Genomic DNA, 27,438 nt, shown 5'->3' with positions numbered 1-27,438 from the left:
ACTTGCATCATTTCTTGGAGAAAAATTCCCAAATTTATAGAAAAATTTGAAAATTTTGCATTTATTCAAAATGACATTCAGTAAGTGTGTTAACCCTTTAGGTGTTTCACAGGAATAGCAGCAATGTGAAGGAGAAAATTCAAAATCTTCATTTTTTTTGTTTTTTGTTTTTTTACACTCGCATGTTCTTGTAGACCCAGTTTTTGAATTTTTACAAGGAGTAAAAGGAGAGAAATCGCCCTAAAATTTGTGACCCAATTTCTCTCGAGTAAGGAAATATCTCATGTGTATGTCAACTGCTCTGTGGGTGCACTAGAGGGCTCAGAAGGGAAGGAGCGACAATGGGATTTTGGAGAGTGAGTTTTTCTGAAATTGTTTTTGATGGGCATGTCACATTTAGAAAGCCCCTATGGTGCCAGAACAGCAGAAAACCCCACATGGCATACCATTTTGGAAACTACACCCCTCAAGGCACGTAACAAGGGGTCCAGTTAGCCTTAACACCCCACAGGTGTTTGATGACTTTTCGTTAAATTTGGATGTGTAAATGAATTTTTTTTTCCACAAAAATGCAGTTTTTTCCCCAATTTTTTTATTTTTACAAGGAGTAATAGAAGAGATGGGGTTACAAATTTTGGGGGCCATTTTCTCCTGAGTATGGAAATACCCCATGGGTGGACGTCAAGCGCACTGCGGGCGTACTGCAATGCTCAGAAGAGAAGGAGTCACATTTGGCTTTTGGAAAGCAAATTTTGCTGAAATTGTTTTTGGGGGCATGTCACATTTAGGAAGCCCCTATGGTGCCAGAAGAGCGAAAAAAAATCCACGTGACATACTATTTTGGAAGCTACACCCCTCAAGGAACGTAACAAGGGGTACAGTGAGCCTGAAGTTGGATGTGTAAATGAGAAAAAAAAATCTCACTAAAATGCTGGTTTTTCCCCAAATTTTACATTTGTACAAAATTTGTAACCCCATTTCTTCTGATTATGGAAATGCACTATGTGTGGACATCAAGGGCTCTGCTGGCGAACTACAATGCTCAGAAGGGAAGGAGTGCCATTGAGCTTTTGGAGAGAGAATTTGGTTGGAATAGAAGTCAGGGGCCTTGTTCGTTTACAAAGCCCCCCCGTGGTGCCAAAACATTGACCACCTCCCCCCCCCCACATGTGACCCCATTTTGGAAACTACACCCCTCAAGGAATGTAATAAGGGGTGCAGTGAGCATTTACACCCCAATTTAACACCTTTTTTAATAAGTTTTTTTTTTTTTAATAAAAAGTAAAAAAAAAATAAAAAATTACCCTTCCCGAATAAAAGTTTGAATCACCCCCCTTTTCCCTTAAAAAAAAGTGTAAATAAAAAAAGAAAACGTGGTATTTCCACATGCAGAAATGTCTGAATTATAAAAATATATTTGTTAATTAAACCGCACGGTCAATGGAGTACGCGAAATAAAAATTCCATAGTCCAAAATAGTGTATTTTTGGTCACTTTTAATATCATGAAAAAATGAATAAAAAGCAATCTAAAAGTCTAATCAATACAAAAATGGTACCACTAAAATCTTCAGATCACGGCGCAAAAAATTGAGCCCTCATACAGCCCCATACGCGAAAAAATTAACCTCTTAAGGACGTAGGGTGTACCTGTATGCCCCACGCCCGGTCCCGGTGCTTAAAACCCTGCATCACACCGGGTTGGTCACGCTGCTATTCATAGCCGGGATCCTGGGCTAACAATGCGCGGCACCGATCGTTGTGCCGCGCACTATTAACCCTTCAGACGCGGCGATCGAAGTTGACCGTTGCGTCTGAAAGTGAAAGTAAACGCTTCCCGGCAGCTCAGTAGGGCTGATCGCGATGTCCCGATCAGCTAGGACGCGAGCGGAGGTCCCCTTACCTGTCTCCGTGGCGTCCGATCGGGGTTTGATTGCTCCAAGCTTGAGCTACAGGCTTGAACAATCGAGCGCCTATCTTGCTGATCCATGCAAAGCGATGGCTTTGCAGGGATCAGCATAAGAGATCAGTGTGTGCAGTGTTATAGGTCTCTATGGGAGCTATAGCACTGCAAAAAATAAAAAATAAAAAAAGCTGGTAAGTTAACAAAGGTCATTTAAAGGGGTAGTTCAGTGGTGAAAAACTTATCCCCTATCCTAAGCATAGGGGATAAGTTTGAGATTGCGGGGGTCCGACCGCTGGGGCCCCCTGCGATCTCTCTGTAAGGGGGCCTGGCTCTCCGGCCAGATAGCGGGTGTCGACCTCCGCACAAAGCGGCGGCCGACACGCCCCCTCAACACATCTCTATGGCAGAGGCGGAGATTGCCGAAGGCAGCGCTTCGGCTCTGCCATAGAGTTGTATTGATGGGGCGTGTCGGCCGCCGCTTCGTGCGGAGGTCGACACGCCCCCTTCCCGTGGGCTGTCGGGGCTCCGTACAGGAGATCGCAGGGGGCCCCAGCGGTCGGACCCCCCGCGATCTCAAACTTATCCCCTATCCTTAAGATAAGGGATAAGTTGTTCACCACTGGACTACTCCTTTAACACCTTCCCTAATAAAAGTTTGAATCACCCCCCTTTTCCCATAAAAAAAAAAAAAAAACTGTGTAAATAAACTTATGTGGTATCGCCGCGTGCGGAAATGTCCAAACTATAAAAATATATCGTTAATTAAATTGCACGGTCAATGGCGTATGCACAAAAAAATTCCAAAGTCCAAAATAGCGTATTTTTGGTCACTTTTTATATCATGAAAAAATTAATAAAAAGCGATCAAAAAGTCTGATCAATACAAAAATGGTACAGATTTTTTTCCCTAAGTACAACAATATCCAACCTATATAAGTAGGGTATCATTTTAACCGTATGGACCTACAGAATAAAGATAAGGTGTTATTTTTACTGAGAAATGCACTGCGTAGAAACGGAAGCCCCCAAAATTACAAAATAAATTTTTTTTTCTTCAATTTTGTCGCACAATTAATTAATTTTTTTTCGTTTCGTCGTGGATTTTTGGGTAAAATGACTGATGTTATTACAAAATAGAATTGGTGGCGCAAAAAATAAGCCATCATATGGATTTTTAGGTGCAAAATTGAAAGAGTTATGATTTTTTAACCCCTTAAGGACGCAGGACGTAAATGTACGTCCTGGTGAGGTGGTACTTAACGCACCAGGACGTACATTTACGTCCTGTGCATAACCGCGGGCATCGGAGCGATGCCCGTGTCATGCGCGGCTGATCCCGGCTGCTGATCGCAGCCAGGGACCCGCCGGCAATGGCCGACGCCCGCGATCTCGCGGGCGTCCGCCATTAACCCCTCAGGTGCCGGGATCAATACAGATCCCGGCATCTGCGGCAGTGCGCGATTTGAATGAATGATCGGATCGCCCGCAGCGCTGCTGCGGGGATCCGATCATTCATAACGCCGCACGGAGGTCCCCTCTCCTTCCTCCGTCCGGCTCCCGGCGTCTCCTGCTCTGGTCTGTGATCGAGCAGACCAGAGCAGAAGATGACCGAAAACACTGATCTGTTCTATGTCCTATACATAGAACAGATCAGTATTAGCAATCATGGTATTGCTATGAATAGTCCCCTATGGGGACTATTCAAGTGTAAAAAAAAAAAAATGTAAAAAAATGTAAAAGTAAGTAAAAAAAAAAGTGAAAAATCCCCTCCCCCAATAAAAAAGTAAAACGTCCGTTTTTTCCTATTTTACCCCCAAAAAGCGTAAAAAAAAATTTTTATAGACATATTTGGTATCGCCGCGTGCGTAAAGGTCCGAACTATTAAAATAAAATGTTAATGATCCCGTACGGTTAACGGCGTGAACGGAAAAAAAAAGTCCAAAATTCCTAATTTTTAATACATTTTATTAAAAAAAAAAAAAATATTACAAATGTATTAAAAGTTTTTTATATGCAAATGTGGTATCAAAAAAAAGAACAACAGATCATGGCGCAAAAAATGAGCCCCCATACCGCCGCTTATACGGAAAAATAAAAAAGTTATAGGTCATCAAAATAAAGGGATTATAAACGTACTAATTTGGTTAAAAAGTTTGTGATTTTTTTTTTAAGCGCAACAATAATATAAAAGTACGTAATAATGGGTATCATTTTAATCGTATTGACCCTCAGAATAAAGAACACACGTTATTTTTATCATAAATTGTACGGCGTGAAAACGAAACCTTTCAAAATTAGCAAAATTGCGTTTTTCGTTTTAATTTCCCCACAAAAATAGTGGTTTTTGGTTGCGCCATACATTTTATGATATAATGAGTGATGTCATTACAAAGGACAACTGGTCGCGCAAAAAACAAGCCCTCATACTAGTCTGTGGATGAAAATATAAAAGAGTTATGATTTTTAGAAGGCGAGGAGGAAAAAATGAAAACGTAAAAATTAAAGGCCAAAATGGGCTGAGTCCTTAAGGGGTTAAAGGGAAGGAGGAAAAAATGAAAGTGGGAAAAAAACCCTGGTCCTTAAAGGATAGCTCCCACCATCACTTTTTTTTTTTTTTTTTGTCCCTGCCTATTACCCATCTATCCCTAACCCCCTCCCTGCCTTTAATTTTTTTTTTATTTTTTTTTTTTACATATTTAAAATGCTTTTTTGTCTGCCTGGCAGTGTGCTCACTACCAGGCAGACTTCCCCAGCAGGCACCACGTCACTGATGCCTGCTGGGGCCGACACTTCCGCCCGTAGTTCACCTATACAGTATGCCTCCAGCTGTTTCCCCACTGCAACTCCCAGCTTGCCCTGACATCTATTGGCTGTCAGGGCATGCTGGGAGTTGTAGTGGGGAAACAACTGGAGGCATACTGTATAGGTGAACACCGGAGCACATACTGCAGCCCGCAAACCCTTCCCCCCCCCCCCCCCCCGGACCCGTCGCGCCACTCAACTCACTCCCCCTCCCCCTTAGTTCACCCAGAGTACCCCCCCCCCCTCAGTTCACCTATTTAGTGTCCCTCCAGGCTTCCCCACTACAACTCCCAGGGCATGCTGGGAGTTGTGGGGAAACTGGAGGCATATTGTATAGGTGAACAGTATACATAATACTTGAACATATACATAATACAGTGAACATAATACTTTACCTTGTCCCCGAGCCTGCGCGCGTCCTCTTCCTTCAAAGTGCTCGCTCCGGCCTGTCTGATTGACAGGCGGGAGCGAGCACAGCAGTGATTGAATTTTGTCTCATTGCCAGGCTTCAATGAGTCGGAATTCATTAGTGGCGTCACTGCTGAATGCTTTCGGCCACTAGGAGGGCGACCCCTAGTGGCCGGAATTAAAAGTGATTTTAAACTGTTTTTTAAAATCACTTTTTTTTAATTAAACTATATTAGAGATATGTTGTAGTACTTAAGTACTACAACATATACATTTTTTGTTTTCATGACAGTGCCCATTTAAGGGGTTAACTTTTTGGCACCAGTTGATTTCAAATAAAATGTTTTCCAGTGGAGTACCCCTTTAAGGGAACGTGTGGTCAGTAAAATCCAGAAATGGATTGCCAAGACTTGTTGAGCGTGTCAGGAATAGTCATGGAGATACTTCAGTTCTGACATTTATTTGGCTTAGAAAGAGTGTCCATATAAAATGGTCAGGATAGACCCTGTAGATTACTACAGCGCAAGGCATTCCTTATATTAAAACAATTGACCAAACCAAGAGTTGCCGCATCATCCTTTCTCTTGTCTTAGACATTTCCTATCTGTGCCTAGTTATGTCTCGGTAAATGTTTTAAAGAGTTTCTTTGGCTGTACATCAGTTAAGCTTAGCAATTACAAATAACTTTTATGTTCTAGGTGAATTTCACAGTGAAGTTGGAGCTTGGAGGAATCCTATCTTATTTATAGTAAGTATGTGACCTCTTTATAATCTTTATATGGGAAAACAGAGCTGGTTATTTCTAGAATATATGAAGGTAATAACACAGTGGATATTTTTGCTTCTTTGGTATTTGTTAGCTGAGTATCCGTTGGTTTCTACTGGGTAGGCAAATATGTAGGTGGGTCTCCAGACTGTCAATTGCTGGCAGATAAGAGTTTATTTAAGCAAAATTAATGGACTACCTATCAGTCCAAGTGATTGCTGGCTTATCCTTGGGTTACTGCAGGTGAGCTCCCATTTACTTCAATGGAAGCTGCACTGCAGAAATCCGGCGAGGCCACTCCACAATGTATGGAATTAAGCCTGATTAGTGGGAGTGTTGGGTGTCTGCATAGGCCATAAATAGCTATTAGGCAGGATGCAAAGTATAGGCCATCAGTAAATTTTGCCTCAACCCTTTTTTTTTGAAAAATAAGGATCTGGTGTACTTATCAGCTGCTGTATGCTCCAGAAAAAGTTGCCTAGTTATTTTTCAGTCTGACCACAGTGCTCTCTTCTGACCTCTCTGTCCATGTCAGGAACTGTCCGGAGCAGGAGAAGCTAACTATAGGGTTTTCTCCTGCTCTGAACAATACCTGACGTGGACAGAGGTGGTAGCAGAGAGCACTGTGGTCAGATTGGAAAGAACACAACTTCTTCTGGAACATACAGCAGCTGATAAGTACTGAAAGGATTAAGATTTTTGAATAGACATAACTTACAAATCTGTATAATTTTCTGCCACCAGTTGATTTAAAAACTTGTTTTTTTTTTTTTTCCTCCGGAGTACCCCTTTTGATATTGAGATAATCTACTGTCAGAACACAAGGTAGATGTGGTTCTCTTGGGCAAAAGCTGGTGTGAAAACTTTTAGAGGCCCCCATACAGGTATAACTGACCTGTGTGGTGGTGTGGGGTTTTGTATTTTTTTTGTTTTTTTGTTTTTTTTTATGAAGTTCAACACTTCTATGTCAGCAATGGTTACACTACATTGTATGACACAGCTAAAAATATTGTATTTTAAAATTGCAGAAGGACTAATGACTCCTGACACAGTTCGGCCCATCTGCAGATCACATTTCCTTCATTTGTGCCTGATCACAATAAATGTAATCCAGTCTAGTGCTGGTATATATTTATGTGCCAGTATTGGACTGGTTCTGCTAAGATAAGTGATATTTATGAAATTGAAGTAAACATTTCCCATTATTATTATGATGATGATGATGATGATGATGATGATGATGATGATGATAAAAAAATGTTTAACTTTTTGTTATTAATTTATATTAATTTCCATTATCAATTTACGATTGAACTGACCTTTGTCCATATTGATCTAATGAAATGTGGGGTCCGTTTGGGAGTAATATCTAGTTGCAGCTTTACAGTATTGTATATTATATCATTGTGATCCTTTGATTATGCGTATTGTACTGACTTTGATTATGTTTTGATGTAATGGGATTATTGTAGTGACAGGGAGACATCTATTGGCCATCTGGGGAACAACACGTAATTGATTTAAGTATGGTCTGTATGTACAGGGATATTTACCCTTGTGCGCATGCGTATCCTCCCGGTGCGTGTGTTCCGATCCTTACGTGCTACAGATGGGCGGAAGCTGTAATGTTTGCATGACAGCAGAAACCCAGTGGCACCGCAGGATCGGAATTCCGGTTCCGGTAATCGGCTCGTGCACCGATAGGTGGAGGGACATATAAATAGCACGGACTGGTGAGTTAACAGTACCTCCTGACGAAGTGGGGAAGGCCACGAAATGACGTCTGTTGAGGGTGCACGGGGTCCCTAATGGCCACTAAGGCTCTTTTCACAGTAGTGATTTGAAGTTCCGTCGCATGTTCCGTCACGATTTTCGGCAAAAACCTGCCGTTACAAAAACCTGCCGTTACAAAACCCCTACATGCAGTAATTTTTCCGCCACGATGTCCCATCATTGTATAACGTCCGTAATGAATTACGGGCATATACGGGTGCAAACGGGCAGTTACAAAATCCCATAGGCTGCAATGCGATTTAGTCTCGGCCGTCAGGGGTTCTGTAACGGCCGAGTTTCGCTTAAAATCATGACAGAACATGCGACAGAACTTCAATAACGGAAAAATCACTAGTGTGAAAAGAGCCTAAGAGTGCCTGCCACAGGTAATGTATCAGCCTAACATGTACTACTGGTCATTATTGTGACTGATTGCTGACATTGCCACATTGTTGTTTGGAGAAGTTATCTTTTATATTTTGCATATTCTATCATTGTGATTCATGTGACCTGGGCACCTATGCTATTTCTAGGGGTATATGTATTTTATGGGTTAGGGGTGTCTGTCTTATTTCATAGTGTTTTGTCATTTTGTATTTAATAAAGTTTATATTTTGGGATCTTTGGATCTATATGGTGATATATATAATTTTTTTTTTTTTGTGGTGACAACTATAGGGGTATATCACAATAAATGTAAGGCTACTTTCGCACTATGTGTGAGGCTCCATTACAAACGGATGTTAAGGGCCCTTTCAGAACAGGCACAGAGGATCCCATTCACTTGAATGGGATTCCTATAACGTCCGTTATGACTCCCGTTATTCCGCCGGAAGATAGCGGGAGAAAAAGACGTTGCAAGTACAACATTTTTCTCCCGCTAACTTCTAACGGCCGTCACGCTACCAGGCACAAACGGTAGTGTGTGAAAGCAGCCTTAGCGTTTTATTTCAGACTCTTGCTGTTAATGTATTACTGGGTTCAATATACAATGGTACTTGTAATGAAGTAATATTACCTGTTTAATGTTGATTATTTACTTTTCAGTAATTTCTGCACATTGACCACAGTTAAAGTGCACAACATTGTTGTTTTTGTGCGGTATGTACATTTTTTTTTTTCTATTATATTTCTCATTATTAAAGGTATCAAATGCATTTGTTGGAAAGTATGTTGGGGCAAATTTCTTAAGACTGTTTTATACCAATCTTCAAGTATGTTGGATTGAAGTGTGACAATGTACACAATGATATCACAGGGATAATAAATACAGTAAAAGTGTTATCACAATACAAAAATAACAAATGTCATAGAACTGCAAAAGGATAATAATTCTCTCATGAAGGTCTAAATGTTTAGTTTGAATACCATGTTATAAACATATCATTTGTCATCATAAAAAAAAAATATTCCTTACTCTATTTTGTAAAAGAAACAAAAACTTCCCCCCAATTTCTCGTGTGTGTGTGTGTGTGTGGTTTTTTTTTTCCCTCTTGGCCTTCCCATCTCTAGCCACTGCTCAGTAAATACCAGCAAGCCCCTAGTGATTTCAAACAATAGTCTACGTACAATGATCAACAACTTTACAATGCTGTCTACAAATGTGTGTTCCTGGTTTGGTTTTTAGGCCCTGATGTGATTACCATGGAGAGTCATTCATTTTTCTTTCTTATAAAGAGAACAATTTTTCCTATATTTTGTTTTCTCCAAATAAATTTGCGTAAAAAGTTAAAACTGAAACTTTCTTTCAGGTTCTGTGCATACTTGTAGTTTTCCCTCAGTTTCCTCTTGAAGGTCAGGATAGCATTATTTTACATTCACAAGAGGTCTATAAGGACCGGGTTAGGATAACAAGTACGGTCAGTGAAAAGTGTAAATTGTCACAACGACCAGCCAATAATTCCCAAAAATGTTATATATTAGAGAACTCTGAGAGACTGGACTAATCTCTGTTTACATCGCTTGGAAATTGCAAATCTGGCAGTTTGCAGAAAAAACATCAAGATGCTACTAATTAGAATGGAAATGTGGCTTTGGTAACATAGACAGTAGTCATCTTAGAGAACCAGGCAGTCTCCTTCACCTTTTTGGTTTTTGCAGGTAAATGTTTTGATAAATGTGTATCTGCCCTAGAGATGAAAAAACAAAAAGGAGTATTGAATATGTTATTTTATAATGATAAATAATATGTTTATAACACAGTATTCAAACTTTATAACATTTAGACTTTCATGAAAACATCTGATGACCAGCAAGTCCTGGAATACAATTCAACTACTAAGGCTATGTTCACTTGATGGAATTTCCATAGGAAATTCCGCAGAAGTATTCCGCATGGACATTCCGCTGCAGCAGAGTCACGTTGATTTCAATAGGATTCTGCTGCACTGTGTACACAGGCGAGATTCTGGAGTCCGCAGAAAGAATAGACACGTGTATTCTTTCTACGGAGTGTGCACGGAAATGCATTTCCCTCTGAGACTACGCATTTACGAACTGGCCTAGCGCTAGCATGTTCTGCCCATGCTCTGCTGCCAGTGAAATGTCCACACAAAAATTTTGTGTGTGAACATAGCCTAAGAATACAATTTTTAAAGAGCAAAAGGCATTTCTGGTTCTAGGGGCGCTGTAGGGAAAAGGCTTCAGTTTAGTTTGGTTGTGGCTGGGCTCCATCTTGTCGGTATTACAGTAGTTTAAAGTGTACCTGTCAGATCCTACAAAAAAAAATTGTTACTCAGGACCTCATCCTGACCATGTACATCTAATTGGTATGCCTTGATCACCTATAAATATTATAAAAATAACTCTTTTCATTAGATCACAGTGTTAGAAATCCTCTCGGGAATGGGGTGTGTCCCTTCCTTGTGGTGGAGGGAGGTGATTGGTGTGTCTGCTCATGTAGCCTTGTCCATGACTCGTGGACAAGCTTGATGCTGCAGCAGGACTGGTTAGTTTCCCAGTAGGTATGGGGACCCCTAGTGGTGGGATTTTCAGGAGCTGTTTTCTTTTATTAAATGTAAAAAAATAAAAAAAATAACCATATTGCAAAATGTAGTTTATTTTCATCAGTAACAACATATGAAAAGTCATTGGATTTGACAGTGCCCACTTAATGTTTCTGTCCTCTCAGATTGGCCTTAATTGACATTTATTTATGTGATTCCTATTAATGTCCTCACCCATCATAGATAATTGCCTACTGGCTGACAAGTAAATTGGTTTACATTCAACCTCTCCGTAAAATGGTGAGACTAACATCCAGCACTAAAATCGATCTTCAATCTGTAAATTGACTCCACTCTTTCCCCCCCCCCCCCCCCCAAACATTTCCACATTTCGGGGGGGGGGGGGGGGGGGGGAGAGAAATGAATGTCTGGAAATGTTACATCTCTAATCTATCTCCTCCCATTAGGTTGTAGTTTGTAGAAATCTGGTTAATTTTTGCCTTGTGTGCATCAGAGGACATTGAAGATTTTACATCAAGATACCAAGTACTTCTTATATACAGGATATGCTTAAGAGAAGTTGTCAAAGTATTTTTTTTCTCCCTTATCCTGGGCAACTACTCTATGTAATCTTTCTCTTTCCTCATAAAACAAGACCCAGCAATAAAGACGGGTTAACTGCTATTCTATTAAGATTTTTATTTTGATTTGACAAGAAGATTAGTACAAACTTCTATAAGAATATAACAAATATGCAGTGTAGAGTTTGAGTGGTCAAGCATCTTTTGAAGTCTAGTATAAAATAAAGTTTTAGGGCAGCGTCACACAGGGCGCATCCACAGTGTATTTCATGCTGTGGATGCACTGACTGCAGTCACAAAGGTACTGCAGAGCGAGCTCCCGGCTGGGGGTGGGTAGCTCTGTGTGTCCATTCGTAGAGGCTGATTTCTACAGTGGGAAATCCGCCACTGCGAGTGGACACAAAGAGCTACCCGGCCGAAGTCAGGAACTCGCTGTGCAGTTCCTCTGTGACTGTTTTTGGTGCATCCGCAGCGTGAAATACGCTGCGGATGCACCCCACATGTGACCCTGCCCTTGTGGAAGTTTTGCTACTAACCTGTCCTTTCCCTTTTGCAGAACATCAGTGAAGTTTTCCTACATTGGACATACCTCCCAGAGCTCCCTGGAGACTTACCAATACATTGATTGTGGAGCGAATTCAACAATACTGACTGACCACCATGCTTTATAAACTAGCATAAAACATCACCAGCAATATGTTATCTTGTCCCTGTGTGTCATCCACAGAAATAATGAAGCTGCAACTGCACCAGCTGAGCACACGCGTTTACAGTACTGGAATTTGCACTGGTGCTTTCTTTTGAGCATGCAATGTTTGCATGATCCCTGGATGTTGGTGAAGAGAATCGATCACTGTGTTTTCTTAGTGGCATTATTTTTATTGCACTGGTGCCCCCCTTCCCTGTACTATATTTTAATCCATAAGATGTTTTCTAGTCATTGAAGACCAGTATATTCACACTTTTAAATTTTATTAAACTGTACAGTGTATAGCACAATAAATGGCAAAAGGTGTCCCAAGCAAAATACCAGCTTTATAAAAGATACAGGTATTTAAAACTTTATGAAAACAAAGCCTTGCAGTAATAAGTTTATTTTATTTTTTCATATTTTCCTTTTTCTCGCTATGTTGTGCTGCAATGTTAAATGTCATATTCTCACTGTATAAGTGGAATTAACCTATGTGCTGACTGATGATTTTGGCATTTAATTCTTAAAGGGATCCCGTATTGAGTGTACAGCAAATTGATTTTAGGGTGGGGGAAAAAATGTTTTGCTGGCACAGAACAATCTCTCGTGAGAGGTTTACTTCCAAGCGGGCATACTCACAGCCACGCCATCAAGTATTATGTAGTATAAACATAAAACACACACAGTACAAATGCAGATACATGTATTATTTATTAATTGATCATTTTAATCTGTTGCTAGTGTCGAAAATGAACATAGACTTTAGACTGTACAAATGTAAAGAATTTGTAAGATTGTGTAAATATCTAAGGCGAAAAATAGTGGCACCCAGTATAGTGTTTAAATGGCCTAATTCTTTAATTTTTATTTTTTTAATACTTCTTATTATAAGCATATATACTGTATATATACCTATTATACATTGTTCTTCATTTAAAACTTTATATCTGGCTTTGCACCTAAAATACAGAGAAAGCACTTTGCAAGAATTTTGAGTCTACAGCACAAGACCTATGTAATTTCCATGGTCACATGCTACAAAAAACTGTAGTAGGACTCCCACAGTCATACTTGTGTCCATCTGACCCCTGTAGAAGTAGGGTACAGATCAAAGTGAGTATGACACTGGGATCACACTACCCAGGTGTATTTGTAGTCTGTAAAAAGAGACGATTTGGTGTGCACAAGAGCTGTAAACACAACAGTAGAATATTTAATCAAAAATATCTGCAAATATAAGTAAGATTAAGCAGACTTCTAGATTGATTGTAACTGTGTAAATGATTAAGAAAAGGCGGTTAAATGTACCAATTGCTATGGGTATGTGAGTGAGTCCTTAAAGGAGTAGTCCAGTGGTGATTCAGTGGTGAGCAACTTATCCCCTATCCTAAGGATAGGGGATAAGTTGCAGATCGCGGGGGGTCCGACCCCTGGGGCCCCCCGCGATCTCCTGTACGGAGCCCCGACAGCCCGCTGGAAGGGGGCGTGTCGACCTCCGCACGAGGCGGCGGCCGACACGCCCCCTCAATACAACGCTATGGCAGAGCCGAAGCGCTGCCTTCGGCAATCTCCAGCTCTGCCATAGAGATGTATTGAGGGGGCGTGTCGGCCGCCGCCTCGTGCGGGGGTCGACACCCGCTATCTCGGCGGAGAGCCGGGGCCCCGTACAGAGAGATCGCAGGGGGCCCCAGCGGTCGGACCCCCCGCGATCTCAAACTTATCCCCTATCCTTAGGATAGGGGATAAGTTTTTCACCACTGGACTACCCCTTTAAGGAATTGCTGCCCTGGCTAAGACGAGTCCAGCACCTTGGTTCTTTGCATCTGGGTTCTGGATGCTGTTGTTTATTTATTTTTATTTTTTTCCATGCATCTTATGAAAACATCTTTGGATGGGAATGCTCTCTAGGGCACATAGAGATGACTTGAAAAAAATGTGGCCATCTCTAGATGGTGAATAAAGAATGAAATGCTTTTAACCACTATACCGATGCTGCAACTGTCTCTCCTGTTGTTTATATTAAGTTCATACAGCAGTATACCACTTATTCTGTTGTCTGTAGGTTAACTGTAGACAAAGAGAAACCCACTGACACCTGGCTCAAAGTCATACAATAAAATAGGTCAGCTTTGCAATAGTAAATCAGGGCCTATGTGTTTATCATTCCTTTTCCTTGGTTATGCAGATGTTTGTGGTGTTTCTGGCAAGGAACTCTCCTAGAATTCGACTTAGGCTGGTAGCACTTCCCCAAATGAAGATTCGACAATGCATCAGGGTTCAGAAGGTAGTGATGTTTATTTATTCATATACACGTAGGTACATATAGGACAAATTTGGACCTGATGAAAAAGGTTTTGCCTTTAGTAATGCATTGTCCAATATGTATATGAATGAATAAAGATCGCTACCTTCTGCACCCTGATGCACTGTCCAATCTCAATTTGGTAAAGTGCTACCAGTCTAAGTTGGTATCCAGGGCAGTTCCTTGCCAGGAACACCCTGAACACACCTGCATAACCAAGCTCCGGACCACTCCATAATGGTACTGGTAGCCAGCAGCTCCCATATTCTATACTGCACTGAGAGCTTTATACAGTGTTGTGCCTGATAGCAATTATTTATTTTCAGTTTTGACAAAAAGCTTACACTTGTTACCACAAAATATAACAAATTATACAAAACACCACAGCCCCTCCCCCCCCCATAACAACCCTCCCTTACCCGCTAGAGAGAGAAAAAAAGTGCGCACCTATAATTTTCTATCATCCTTTAAATACGTTCAGCAAGAATAAAGCACTATATAGCACCATTTCTGTTTTCACTTTTTTCCTATATACAGGTTTAATTTCTTTTCCTATAATAGCACTGTTGCCAGGTTCACACATCTTTGATTTAGACTGGAGAAACCATTATTTTTCTTTTAAATAAATCATCAGTTATGACATGTTACTTACCGAATGTTTTTGCCCCTGAAAACAATTGTATGAAACCCAGACTTGGTAGATAACCAACAGATAATTTTTTTTAGATTGAGATTTTACTAAATTCCTAGCATGACAAATTTTACATGGTACATTTTATTTTGATTAGCTTATTTATCGGGGTATACTACGCACTGACCTATAACACGCACCCTCATTTTACCAAGGATATTTGGGTAAAAAAAGTTTTTTTTACCCAAATATCCATGGTAAAGTGTGTGTTTGTGTGTGTGCGCGTGCAACCCGATACACCCCCAGGAAAGGCAGGGGGAGAGAGGCCGTCGCTGCCCGCTTCTCTCCCCCTGCCTTTCCTGGGGTCTAGAGCCCTGCTGCCGCCGCTTCTCTGCCGCTGGCTATCTACGCCGCTGCCCGTTCTCTCCCCCTGACTATCGGAGCCGGCGCGCCATTGCTGGCGCCGATAGCCAGGGGGAGAGAAGCGGCGCCGGCAATGGGGCAGCGGCGCCGACAGCCAGGGGGAGAGAAGGGGCAGCGGCACCCATTGCCGGCGCCGCTGCCCCGTTTCCTCCCCCCATCCCCGGTTGCATAATTACCTGTTGCCGGGGTCGGGTCCGCGCTGCTTCAGGCCTCCGGTGTGCGTCCCCTGCGTCGTTGCTATGCACTACACGGCGCGGCTCCGATAGCCAGGGGGAGAGAAGGGCCGGCAGCAGGGCTCTAGACCCCAGGGCAGGCAGGGGCAGAGAAGCCGGCAGCGCTGGCTGTCTCTGCACCTGCAAAGCCGCTGCAGTTCATTGATTTAAAGCGCCCGCTTTAAATCATTGAACTGCAGCGGGTTATCGGCGTATAACACGCACATAGACTTTAGGCTAAAAATTTTAGCCTTAAAAGTGCCTGTTATACGCCGATAAATACGGTATTTGTATTTTATTATATGGACTACTTGGTCCATAATTTAATGCAGTGCTTTGGAGTCGGACAAAATTTTGGGTACCTGGAGTCGGAGTCGGCAAACAATGCACAGACTCCGACTCCTACTAAATTTAGATTGGAATTTTAAAAAAAGCAAGTTTAATTGTCCCAATTCACAAAAGTTATAATTAGTGACTTCTTTACTGTAAGAATAAATGACCGTGAAGAAGCATGCTTTTCATGTGCTTCACTATATGGCACACAACACATAATTAGGAGCGGCAAAAATTATACTTTCCATAGTGTTGTGTTCTGCTGTTACAGGGAACCCATGGGTAACCTAGCCTCTCACTGATAAGTGATTAAGTAAATATGTTTTTTGCAGGACTAGAGACACTTGTATAAGTGAAGGGAATGAAGGGTCAATAGTTCAAGACTGAAGCTGTAAACTAGTGGCAAAACTGCGGTCATTTAGCTAAGGCTATAAAAACTTGTAAACTCCGATTGTTAGCTTAAACTTTAAACGTGACTATGGAATTCTACTAGGGAAATCATGTTTTATAATAATTGCACCTTCCTGGATTCTCCCACTGCCCTATGTTCAGCGGCAGATCAGTACACAAAAAGGAGAAGGCAGCAGCTTCTGCCCAACTACCTCTCTCTGCTAGAAGAGCTTAGAAGAACTTGGTGGAACAGCTTCTTGGATTCAACTGTAAGTGTTTATAAATACATTCGCATATTAATACAGAGGAGTCGGGGAGTCTGTCGGAAGTACAAAAAACTGCGGAGTCGGAACATTTATCTACCGACTCCACAGCCCTGAATTAATGTTTACTTTAAAAAAAAAAAAACATTAAAAGACTAAATAGGGCTGTTGTATTGCAAAATACATTTATTACAGTCTTGCGCTTACTTTCATTCATATTTAATAAACAATCCGCTTTGTACCATTAATGTCTCACAGACAACTTACCATTAATAAGGGTTGGCCTAGCTATAAGGACCATAGACTAAGAGCCATCAAGAGTAATGAATATATCTTTCAAAATGTTTTTTTTTTTTTTAGCGTCCTGGTGCTGCCTGTTGAATGGTATTTGGTGTGTGTACTGCAACAACAGAATTTGAGTATGATGCAGCATTGTATCTTAAACTGGTTATGACAAACTGGGGGAATGCAATGCATTTATGTATTAGGCTGGGTCCACACTACGTTTTGTCCCATACGGGAGCGCATACGGCAGGGGGGAGCTAAAAGCTCGCGCTCCCGTATGTGACCGTATGCGCTCCCGTATGTCATTCATTTCAATGAGCCGACCGGAGTGAAACGTTCGGTCGGCTCATTTTTGCGCCGTATGCGCTTTTACAACCGGACCTAAAACCGTGGTTGACCACAGTTTTAGGTCCGGTTGTAAAAGCGCATACGGCGCAAAAATGAGCCGACCGGACCGAACGTTTCACTCCGGTCGGCTCATTGAAATGAATGGCATACGGGAGCGCATACGGTAACATACGGGAGCGCAAGCTTTTAGCTCCCCCCTGCCGTATGCGCTCCCGTATGGGACAAAACGTAGTGTGGACCCAGCCTTAGTGGAATGGTACTATAACAACCATATAAAAATAAAATGAGTTAAGAGTTTCCCTGCCAAGGCCCCAGGACTCCAATTTGATTAAAAAAAATAAAAAATAAAACAGTGTTTGGGTCCTTCTAGTCTTGTTATAACCAGCCTGATACAACAAGAAGTAGCCTTGTATTAACAGTCTTTGAAGGGTCATGGATTTTGGGCAATGACACCCAACCAATACCAGCCTATGGCTGTCCCAGTTCCGTGGTCTAGTATTACAGACTATGATCCTAAGGCTAGGTTCACACTATGGAATTTCCGCCTGCAATTCCGCTTTAAAATTGCAGGCAGAAATTCCACTTGCTAAAATGTGTAGTGAATGGGTTTCTGTTGACAAATTCATACTTCGGAATTTGTGAATGGCGTTGGTCATTCTTCAGGCGGAAATACTCGCGGAACACATTGCAGTCTATAGGAGACTGCAGTGTCCGCACGGTCCTAGCGCCGACTCTGAAACATTCTGCCCGAGATTTCGCGGTGTGAACCTAGCCTAAAAGTCCCAAGATTTTCTCAGTACCCCTGGTGATAGTGGGTGCTGGGGTATTGTAAAAGAACCCTTATTTTATAGTGAAACACATAGTGAAATCAGGCAAGCACCACTTTTATGTTTATTAGAAAATGAGGAGCCTTTACACTTAGCTGAGACAGTTGTCTAGGTCAAAAATCTTGACGTTGCTTTTGGCCATTCCCCCTACACAACAGGCTGGTTCCCAATTACATATTTAAAGTAGAGTTATACTATAGGCTGTGCTTTATCGATAGCTGTTTCTTTGCCATTCATGTAAAGATGTGATTTAAGTTTCATTGACACTACAAGAAACTATGTACATGTCATAAAAACATTTTAGATTTTTTTATTTTATTGCTGGCTGGTAATTTACCCTCCCCACCTAATGTAAGAAAAAGCTAGTTGAAGCAAGCAGGTCAGCCATTTCCCTTTTAAAGTTTGCTGTAATTTTTCTGCAGGATCTGGTCTCCAATTAATTTTCGATTTGCCATAATCGCTAAAATGATTTTGCTTATAGCCTCCATCCTCCACAGTGTACTCTTTGACTTTGGTCCTCTTCTAAAGTGATTTTACTGACTTCCTCCATCCTACACAGTGACCTTTATGACTTTGGTCCTCCTCTAATGTTGTCTTACTGACTGCCTCCATACTCCACAGTGTACTCTTTGACCGTTTCCTTCATCAATAGCAGTGGTTCTTAACCTTGTTGGAGGAACTGAACCTCACCAGTTTCATATGCGCATTCACCGAACTCTTCTTAATTGGAAAAATAAAATATGATTTTTTTCAGATTCAAAATATTTATGTACATATTTAAGTATATATTTATACCTAGGTGCACAAAAATGAACAAAACCATTAAGAACAAAACCATGAATACATGATTTTCACACAAAAACATAATAATGAATATTTACTGCAAATCAGTGTGACTTCTGCTGTTGTCTTTCAGAGACCAGTTCAGAAATGCGTGGCTTTACCATGGCAAGTGCCGGCATTGAGCGAAGGCAGTGGTTGTTCAATGTGCCTTCCTGTTCCCGCGGCTTCTGTGCGTCCAGGCTGTCTGCTTGTCAGAGGGACCGTCTGGCTGAGCCTGTTTAAGACGCCCCAGGACCGGAAGTGCGTCATGGGAGGCCGCGCTGGAGGTGGTGCGTTCCAGCCTGGGACGCATGAAGGCGATCGCGTAGGAGCGGAGCCACAAAGGATAGGAGGCTTCCTTTACAGTAGGGTAAAACAGTACTCTGAGATCTGTTAGGTGGGACATGATCACCTGCAGCCAATGATGGACAAGCAGGGCGTGTCATCACGAATCATATGAGTCGGGTGTGTGTATTGACCTCGCTGAACCCGCGAGACTGACTCATCGAACCCCTGGGGTTCGATCGAACCAAGGTTAAGAACCACTGATCTATAGTGATCTTACTGACTGCCTCCATAATCCACAGTGTACTCTTTGAGCGTTTTTCTCATCTATAGTGATCTTACTGACTGCCTCCATCCTTCACAGTGTCCTCAATAAGTGCAGTCCTCATTTTTACTCCTATTATCAAGCCTCTCCCTCCTCCACAGTGCCCTGTATGAGTGTGGCCCCCCCTCTACAGGGCTCTTACTGACTGTCTCAATCCTCTAAAGTGTACTCTTTGACACTGATTGCCTTCTTTAGGCCTCTTACAGACTGCCTCCATCTTCCACAGCATCCTGGATGAGTGAAGCACTCTAAGTGTTCTTACTGGCTGCCTCCATTCTCCACAGTGTCCCTCATGAGTGCAGTTCTCATTTTTGTCCTGTTGCTGATTGTCTCCATCCTCCACAATGTCCTCTGTGACTGCCGTTCTAGTCTATAGTCCCCTAACTTACTTCCTCCATTCTCCACAGAGTCATCTATGACTGTGGGCCTCCTCTTTAGTCCTCTCTCTGACTGCCTGTCTGCTCCACACACTTCCCATGACTCCCCCTCCACAGTCCATTGACATCAGGGTCAAAATATGAACCTATAAAATAAGAGTTAACAGCATCTATGATGCTGATAAACAAGAGCAACATAATAATGGACTGCTGTTGAGTCTAGCACAGAGTGTTTTTGCTAACATCACAGCAGCAATGTCAGCTCACTTTGCCCAACCTAAAATACTTTAGCTGCTTATCAGTCTCACGTCTCCATAGCATTACTATGGTGTAACCGTAAATAAGCCCATATGTCTCACTCTGTCACGACACATAAAATACTTGATGTGCTTTTAGTCTTGTATTCAGCTCTTTGACTTAAGGTAACAGAAACCTATGTTGTATTATGCTGGTGGGAGATAAACTTTCCACTGTTGGCTAAGAAAATTTGTATGTATTTGGGTCACAGAAGTAGAAAAACTTCTCTTCTCCTTGTGGTGCCTTGACTGCAGAGAATGGATCTGAGGTTGTCATGTGAGCTGACTGTAATGTGCACACACTGTGATCTGTGCTTCACACCCGTCTTTTGCTCTGAGCAGGCTGGGGGCTTGGCGTGTCCCTGATTCACTGCAAATTGTCTCAGTGCTGCAGTAAAATTTTTATTCATTTGTGTTGGCCCAATACAGGAAGCTGCCCTGTCCGGCAGATTCTATACCATAATCCCTGGGCTCCCCCCTGCACTTATGTTCTACCTACTCCCTTAAGTGCCTATGTTATACCTTATGAAGTACCTAAAATGTGTTATGGCTTTACCCCCTTAAAGAACGCAGGGTTTTTCCGTTTTTGCACTTTCGTTTTTTCCTCCTTACTTAAAAAAAAATCATAACACTTAAAATTTTTGCACGAAGTGGATTGCAATCGTGCTGCGGGGGGCGATCCACCCCAGTGGACCACCAGGGAGCGTTTAAATGTCCCTTTTGAGAGCGGCGATCTAAAGGGTTAATAGCTGGCCGCGGAAATTGCCGCATGTCGGCTATTAACGCTGGCCCCCAACTACAGGAATCAGTTGGGGGCCAGCTGGTATGACACAGGCTCGAGTCGGGAGCCCACATTGTACAACGGTTGCCGTCTCAGGACAAGACGGCTCGTCCTTAGTCGGCAACCGGTTAAGACTTGTTGTCATGTGATTGTAACCCAGTGACCATGTGACCTAAGGGTGACCTATGTGACCCCTCCTAGTCTCCCCCATATAAGCCCTGGGTGGAGCTAGCTCTCTCTTCCTGCTTAGCTGAGTTGCAGTAATGTCAAGTCCTGCTAGAGTGTGTCTGGAGTCCAGAGGAGGCCTCAAGTCTACCATGCAGCCACGATTCCACAAGTCCACTACGACCCAGGTCCAAGTCAAAACCTGGTAAGCTACAATAGGGGTAAAGTCTGTCTCAGTCAAGTCAGTCCAAGTCAACCTGTCTTAAGCCAGCGTGGCCTACATCAAATTGTCCAAGTCCACTATAAATCCCAGCAAGCCCTGTGGTCTCTGAAGTCACTAGTCCCCTCTGTGGGTTTAGCCAAACTGTATAGACTGTTTCATTTGTCTGACTCAGTAAAGCTGCCGTTGTTCCGTAACTTGGCCTCTGAGTCATTATTTGACCCTTGCCTAGCCCAGGATCCAGCGGTATTCTTTTGGGTGATGTAGATAATAAACCACGCCCTGGCATCATGAACACAAGGTGTTAAGGCCATCTGCACCTAGGGCAGTGTTTCTCAATTCCAGTCATCAGGGCCCCCTAACAGGCCATGTTTTCAGGATTTCCTTAGTCTTTCACAGGTGATATAATTGTGGTGATGCCTGATTCACTGACCATAATTATGTCACCTGTGAAAGACTTAGGAAATCCTGAAAACATGACCTGTTAGGGGGCCCTGAGGACTGGAATTGAGAAACACTGGCCAAGGTAATTCCATCTGCCCTCATCACACCCTCACTACAACTTTTGGTGTCCTACAAACAGGATACGGGTGTGCGCCTAAAGTACCCCCTCCCCAGTCTGAACTGTGTCCAGTATTGCAGAGTAAAATTTGCACGCCGATGCAAACAAAGTATGCGCCAGAAAGTGGACGGGACTTTGTCAGGGAAAAGTGTTTAATCCGAGGCGCTTGTGAAATAGAGGGGGAGGTGAAGAAAGGACTGTTATCTGCCATTGTGAACTGTATAGAGGCTGTACCTGGAAGAGTTATCTTGGTCCATTGTTTCCCGCGAGCACGAGCGGTCGCTGCTTCGCCCAGTCAGTCCCCAGCGGTGATTCCTCAGTACAGCGAGGAGGAACCAAAGAGCTGCCCTGTGTTGCACAGGGGAAGATTTTGACGACTGGACCAAAACAGGAAGTTTTCTGGGCGCAGCCATCTTGGAGGTTCCGGCTGCTGCGCCCGTCTCTGGCAGTCACCTGCAAAGCCACTCTGCATCACAGGCTCCGCAACCACCACTGATCATCAGCATCAAGTCTCCGGTGCCCGAATCTTCCATTACTGCCACATTACTGTCCACAAGTCTGTTCATCACAGGGTACCTGCAAAATTCAGTGGGATTGTCCACTGTAGTACCTCCAACAGTCAAACCGGAGCTGCTGCAGTACTTCATCAGTTCCCTTAAAGGGGAACATACCTTATTCTTAAAGCGACAGCACACTCAAAAAGCAACGAGATGTCGGAATCCAGCACCACAGATCCAAAGGGCGCCAGTGCCCCTTCATCTCCAGCGTCGAGGTCATCACCAGCTCGAAAATCCAGGGTCCTTAACCCCCCCCCCCCCCCCCCTTGCCTCCAGCACGCACCAAGAGTCCTGGTGTTTCAACGTCTGCACCGGAATCCATGGGGAACCCTGTCCTTCCTACCTACAATGGACCCCTTCATCCTGAGGGATTTCAGAGAGAGGAACCAGAGCTTGTTTGTCTTTAACTGTTTCCCTCCTAAACAGGTGCAACTGCTAACAGGACAACTCCAGGGACCAGCACTAGAGGAAGACCGCACCTGGCCAGCATCTGAGAAGGCGACAGTGGAACAGATTTTTGAAGGACTGTACCAGGTATTTGAGACACATTTTCCATCAGAGGTATGTCTCCGGCTGTATGAAAGGCAACAAAAGCCAGGTGAGACCTTGAGAGCGTATGCTGTAGCCCTACAGAATGCCCTAGAGACTGTCCAGAAGTTAGATGTTATAACTCCTGTGCAGGGCAACAAAGTGTTAATGGACAGATTCTTTGGTGGAGCCCATAACAAGTGGGACAAGGGCCAACTGAGAATGTTAGCAGTCCAAAATCCTAATATGTCATTTCTTGCTATTAAGAGACTAGCTATCCAAGTAATTGAGTCCGAGGCTTAGTCCAAGACTTGTCACTGTCACCAACGGGAGAGTCCCGGTGCGGTTAGTAAACCTGTCTGTTCTGCTACTGTCTTACTTAAATCTACTCCAGTAGCCCAGTTGTACCTCCTAGAATCAAAGGACGTTGTGACAGGACATCTGGTGGCCCAACAGCATGCAGCTCAAGTGGCTGAAGGATCCTGTGCTAACCCTCCAGAGCCCTGATGGGCACAGCTCCAGTTCGGGGATGACACCACCCCAAGAAACCAGGTGAATGGAGTTATCAATGTCACCAAAAGGTATCACGAAGCTTTCAGCAAACACCCCACAGAATTCGATGATTCAGCAACGTATCCTTATAGGCGACAGCCCACCTATCAAAGAAATGCACCGTCCGGTCATGCCAGGCATGTATCAGACTGTCCAGAAGATGCTGGCTGACATGAAAGAGGTGGACTTGATGCAGGAATGTCAGAGGCCCTGGGCGGCACCACTTGTCCTTGTCAAGAAGAAAGACAGAACCATCCGCTTTTGTGTAGACTACAGGAAACTGAACAATGTCACACATAAGGACGTTTATCCTTTGTCGAGAATCGAGGAGTCGCTGTAAAACTCACGTTTCAGAAGACAGGGACGCTGGTGGTAGTGGTGGTGGTAGTACGGACCGTACCAGGGAGCGGAGTCTAAGGTGTCGCTGATTTTTACCATAGCCCGCCGCAAAGCGGGATTGGCTTGCTCCGGCAGGCGGCATCCAGGTCGCTACCCCTGGCACGGCTCGACCACACAGGCGGCTGGAAGGATAAGGCAACTCGTGGTCAGGATAGCAGAAGGTCCGGGCAGGCGGCACAGTAGCATAGTCAGGGCCGTAGCAGGTGGTCAGTAGGCAGGCAGCAAAGGAGCAAGGTCAGGTCACAGAACAAAGGGTATGATGCACGGCAAGGCAATACTCATGAACGCTTTCTCTCGGGCACTAGGGCAACTAAGATTCGGCAGGTAAGTGTCGGAGGTGGAGGAATTTATTAACTGAGCCACAGTTGATTACTTAATTAATGGGCGCACTGGCCCTTTAAATCTCAGAGCTCCAGCGCGCATGTGCCCTAGGGGACGGGGGAACGCACACCAGAGCATAGAGATAGAGGAGGAGGCAGGAGGAGCAGGAGGTGAGTGACGGGCTGGGATTCACATGCGGGTGCATGCCACGATGCGAATCCCAGCCCCGCCAGCAGCAGAGGAAGACGTGACGTGTGCAGCCAAAGCGCTGATCCTAACAGTACCCCTCCCCCCATTGGTCCCCCCCCCCCCCTTTTATGGTTCAGAAAACTCCTGAGAAGGTCACTGTCCAGAATATTCTCCTCTGGCTCCCAAGATCTCTCCTCAGGACCGTAACCCTCCAAGTCAACCAGAATTTTTTTTTTTTACCTCTGACAGTTTTTGTAGCAAGAATCTCTTTAACTTTGTAAACATCAGAAGAGCTGGAGACAGGCTTGGGAACAAGATTCTTTTGAGAAAACCGGTTTATGACTAGAGGCTTGAGGAGAGAGATGTGGAAGGAATTGGGAATACATAATGTAGCAGGTAGACTGAGTTTGTAGGAGACAGGATTAATTTTTTCCAGAACCTGAAAGGGACCAAGGTAGCAAGGACCGAGTTTGTAACAGGGAATCTTGAAGCAGATGTATTTGGAGGAAAGCCACACCATGTCACCAGGAGAGAAGAACGGAGGAGGTCTTCTACTTGTTATCAGCCTGCGCCTTCATTTGTGAGGAAGCCTGAGATAACGACTGTCGGGTACAGAGAGCTCGCCAGAACTTAGAGACAAACTGCACTCCACGATCCGAAACGATATGCTGAGGAAGACAATGTAAGCAAAAGAAATTCAGCAAGAAGTACTTCGCCAGCTGTGGGGCAGAGGGAAGACCGGGTAGGGAAATTAAATGAGCCATCTTGGAAAACCGATCTACAACAACTCAGATAACAGTGTTATTACGAGATGGCGGCAAAACAGTGATGAAATCCATAGCAATATGGGACCAGGGAGTCTCTGGAATGGGAAAAGGCTGTAAGAGTCCTGCAGGTCTCTGCCGAAGAGTTTTGTCATGGGCACAAATATCACAGGAACGGACAAAACCAGAAACATCACATTCAAGATGGGGCCACCAGTAGTGCCGAGAGATTAGAAGTAAAGTCTTATGTATTGCAGGATGACCTTCTGTCGATGAAGAATGACCCCATTTCAGTACCATGCGCCTCAATCTGGCGGGCACAAAGGACTTTCCTGGATAAACTTGCTGAATTTCAGCAGGAGTGGCCGAAATCAATCGGTCAGGAGGAATAACCAAGGAAGAGAAATGAGGAATAAATTGATGATAATAGTTAGGCTGCTTTCACACTATAAAAATTCATCCGTTACAAACGTCCGTCAGAAAACCCATGTTAAACGGCCGTTAAACAATCCCATTCAAGTCTATGGGATTTTTTTTATTACCCGTTATGAACCGTTATAGCCCATCATGAATAACGGCCGTTGTTGTTGTGACGGGAGAAATAACGGGACATGCACTAATTTTTCGCCCATCACAAGAAACGGATAAATTAACGGCCTTTATTTTTAACATTGAAGTCTATGGCAAACGAATGAGCCTTTATGTCATCCGTTTGCACTTGGTTTATAATTTCTGTTATTACTTCTGAGCATGATCAGAAGAGGTGACATCAGCAGACTCCTGCAGTGCTGAGGGACTACTACTACTCCCATCATGGAACAGAATTGTTTCCATGATGGGAATAGTAATTCCCGGCCTGCGGGAGTCTGCAGACAGCTGGGAAGGCTACATAAGTGTTTGTACTACTACCCCCATCATGGAACAGAGTCTGTTCCATGATGGGGGTTGTAGTACAGGGGCTGAGACCCGATGCGATCAGAAGTTATTAAGCAGGGGAGCGGGCGGCATGGTCCGTTCCCCTGCGATGTATGGTGTGTTTTAACTTTCATTTTTAAATTCCCCGCGGGGACCCCTGAATGGCCGGTACTGAGGAGCCATTCAGGGCTCTCAGCGTGAGATTTACAAATGAACATTGTGAGTAGCAGGGGGCCATATGTATATTAAAAGCGCTTTTGGGGGGCAAGATATATAGCGCTGCAGGGGGGGCAGACATATAGCCTATATATCTAGCCCCCCAGCCATTTATAATATGCTCCCTGCAGTGCATATATATATATATATATATATATATATATATATATACATATATATATATACCCCGCCGCACATTAGTAAATGTATACCCCCCCGCCGGTGCTTTAATAAATATATAACCCCCCCCGCAGCGCATGTATAATGTGCCCTCGCAGCGCAGCCATCTATATACATATGTCACCGCTACGCTATGAATGAAAAGCATTCTAGCAGCAGAATCGGCTGGCCCGATGCTGCTGCTAGAAATACTTTTCATTCATAGTGCAGCGCCGGCATATGTATATAGAAGCGATGTGGGGTGCAGATAACGCTATATGTCTGCACCCCCCAGCGCTTCTATATACATATACCCCTGCAGCGCTATGAATGAAAAGTATTTCTATTAGCAGTGCATAGTGTCAGCAGACGTCTGCTGGCACTATGAGGTAATTCTAAAAAAGCTGGTGATTTGGGATTGATAGCTGTTGGTGTGGTCCTTCCATTCGTTTCTGGTAGATCGTGGTGGTTCTCTAGATCATCATGGACGGTGATGCTGCTTAAGTCGAAAATCAATCTGTTGGACTCCTGGTTAGATGTTGTTGGCATGTTGTCCCTGGGGTTGATACATGGAAATTAAGTTGAGGGGAGTGCTAAAGATGTGGTCTCCCTGGCATGTTGTAGGAGGATGTCCAGGGGGTTTTCTGTTATTGGTTGAGTATTCTCGGCCTCTATATTCTGATCCCTCAAGGTAAGGTCTATCTCAGGATTGGATTGAGTTATATTATCAGCAGGTTGTTTTTCCACTCCGTCCATGAGTTTCTTTGCCAAAAGTGGATAGTCTGTCAAAGGTATATTGGTGCACATGTCCAATTGGTTATTATGCTCCATACTTCTTGTCTCCTTATTGGTGTTAGAATTGTTGGGTTCCATCATGTCACTCTTTTTATAGTTGGAGTTTCTTTCATTGTTCGGCACGGGATGATTTCACTCTTTGCGATACTTGCTGTTCATGAAAGCTCTCCCTCTTTCCCTGTAGGACTTCATGCGTTCTCTGCTTTTTATTTAGGGTCCTTTGTTGTTGGTGTCCCGAGGTAGGGTGGGTGTCGGGTATTAGTAATGGTTGCCGGATTTGATTCCATTCCTGGGTATGCCTCGGTGGTTTCCTTCGTTTTTCCGA

At 43.5% G+C, this 27,438-nt stretch overlaps 1 protein-coding gene across 1 annotated transcript in view; it reads left to right on the top strand.

Moving 5' to 3' along the window:
* Positions 1 to 13,855, top strand: part of TMEM106C (transmembrane protein 106C) — a 48,978-nt gene extending 35,123 nt beyond the window's left edge. The window contains exons 6-9 of the mRNA XM_056562742.1: positions 5,814 to 5,863; positions 8,702 to 8,755; positions 11,737 to 13,234; positions 13,611 to 13,855. Of these exons, the coding sequence (XP_056418717.1) occupies positions 5,814 to 5,863; positions 8,702 to 8,755; positions 11,737 to 11,851 (219 nt within the window). The 3' untranslated portion in view covers positions 11,852 to 13,234; positions 13,611 to 13,855. The remainder of the gene's footprint in view (positions 1 to 5,813; positions 5,864 to 8,701; positions 8,756 to 11,736; positions 13,235 to 13,610) is intronic.
* Positions 13,856 to 27,438: the final 13,583 nt, after the last annotated feature.

This window comes from Hyla sarda, chromosome 2 (assembly GCF_029499605.1).
Source record: "Hyla sarda isolate aHylSar1 chromosome 2, aHylSar1.hap1, whole genome shotgun sequence".
Taxonomy (NCBI): Eukaryota; Metazoa; Chordata; class Amphibia; order Anura; family Hylidae; genus Hyla; species Hyla sarda.
The sequence above is the reverse complement of the archived record's forward strand: the minus strand, read 5'-3'. Positions and strand labels throughout refer to the sequence as shown.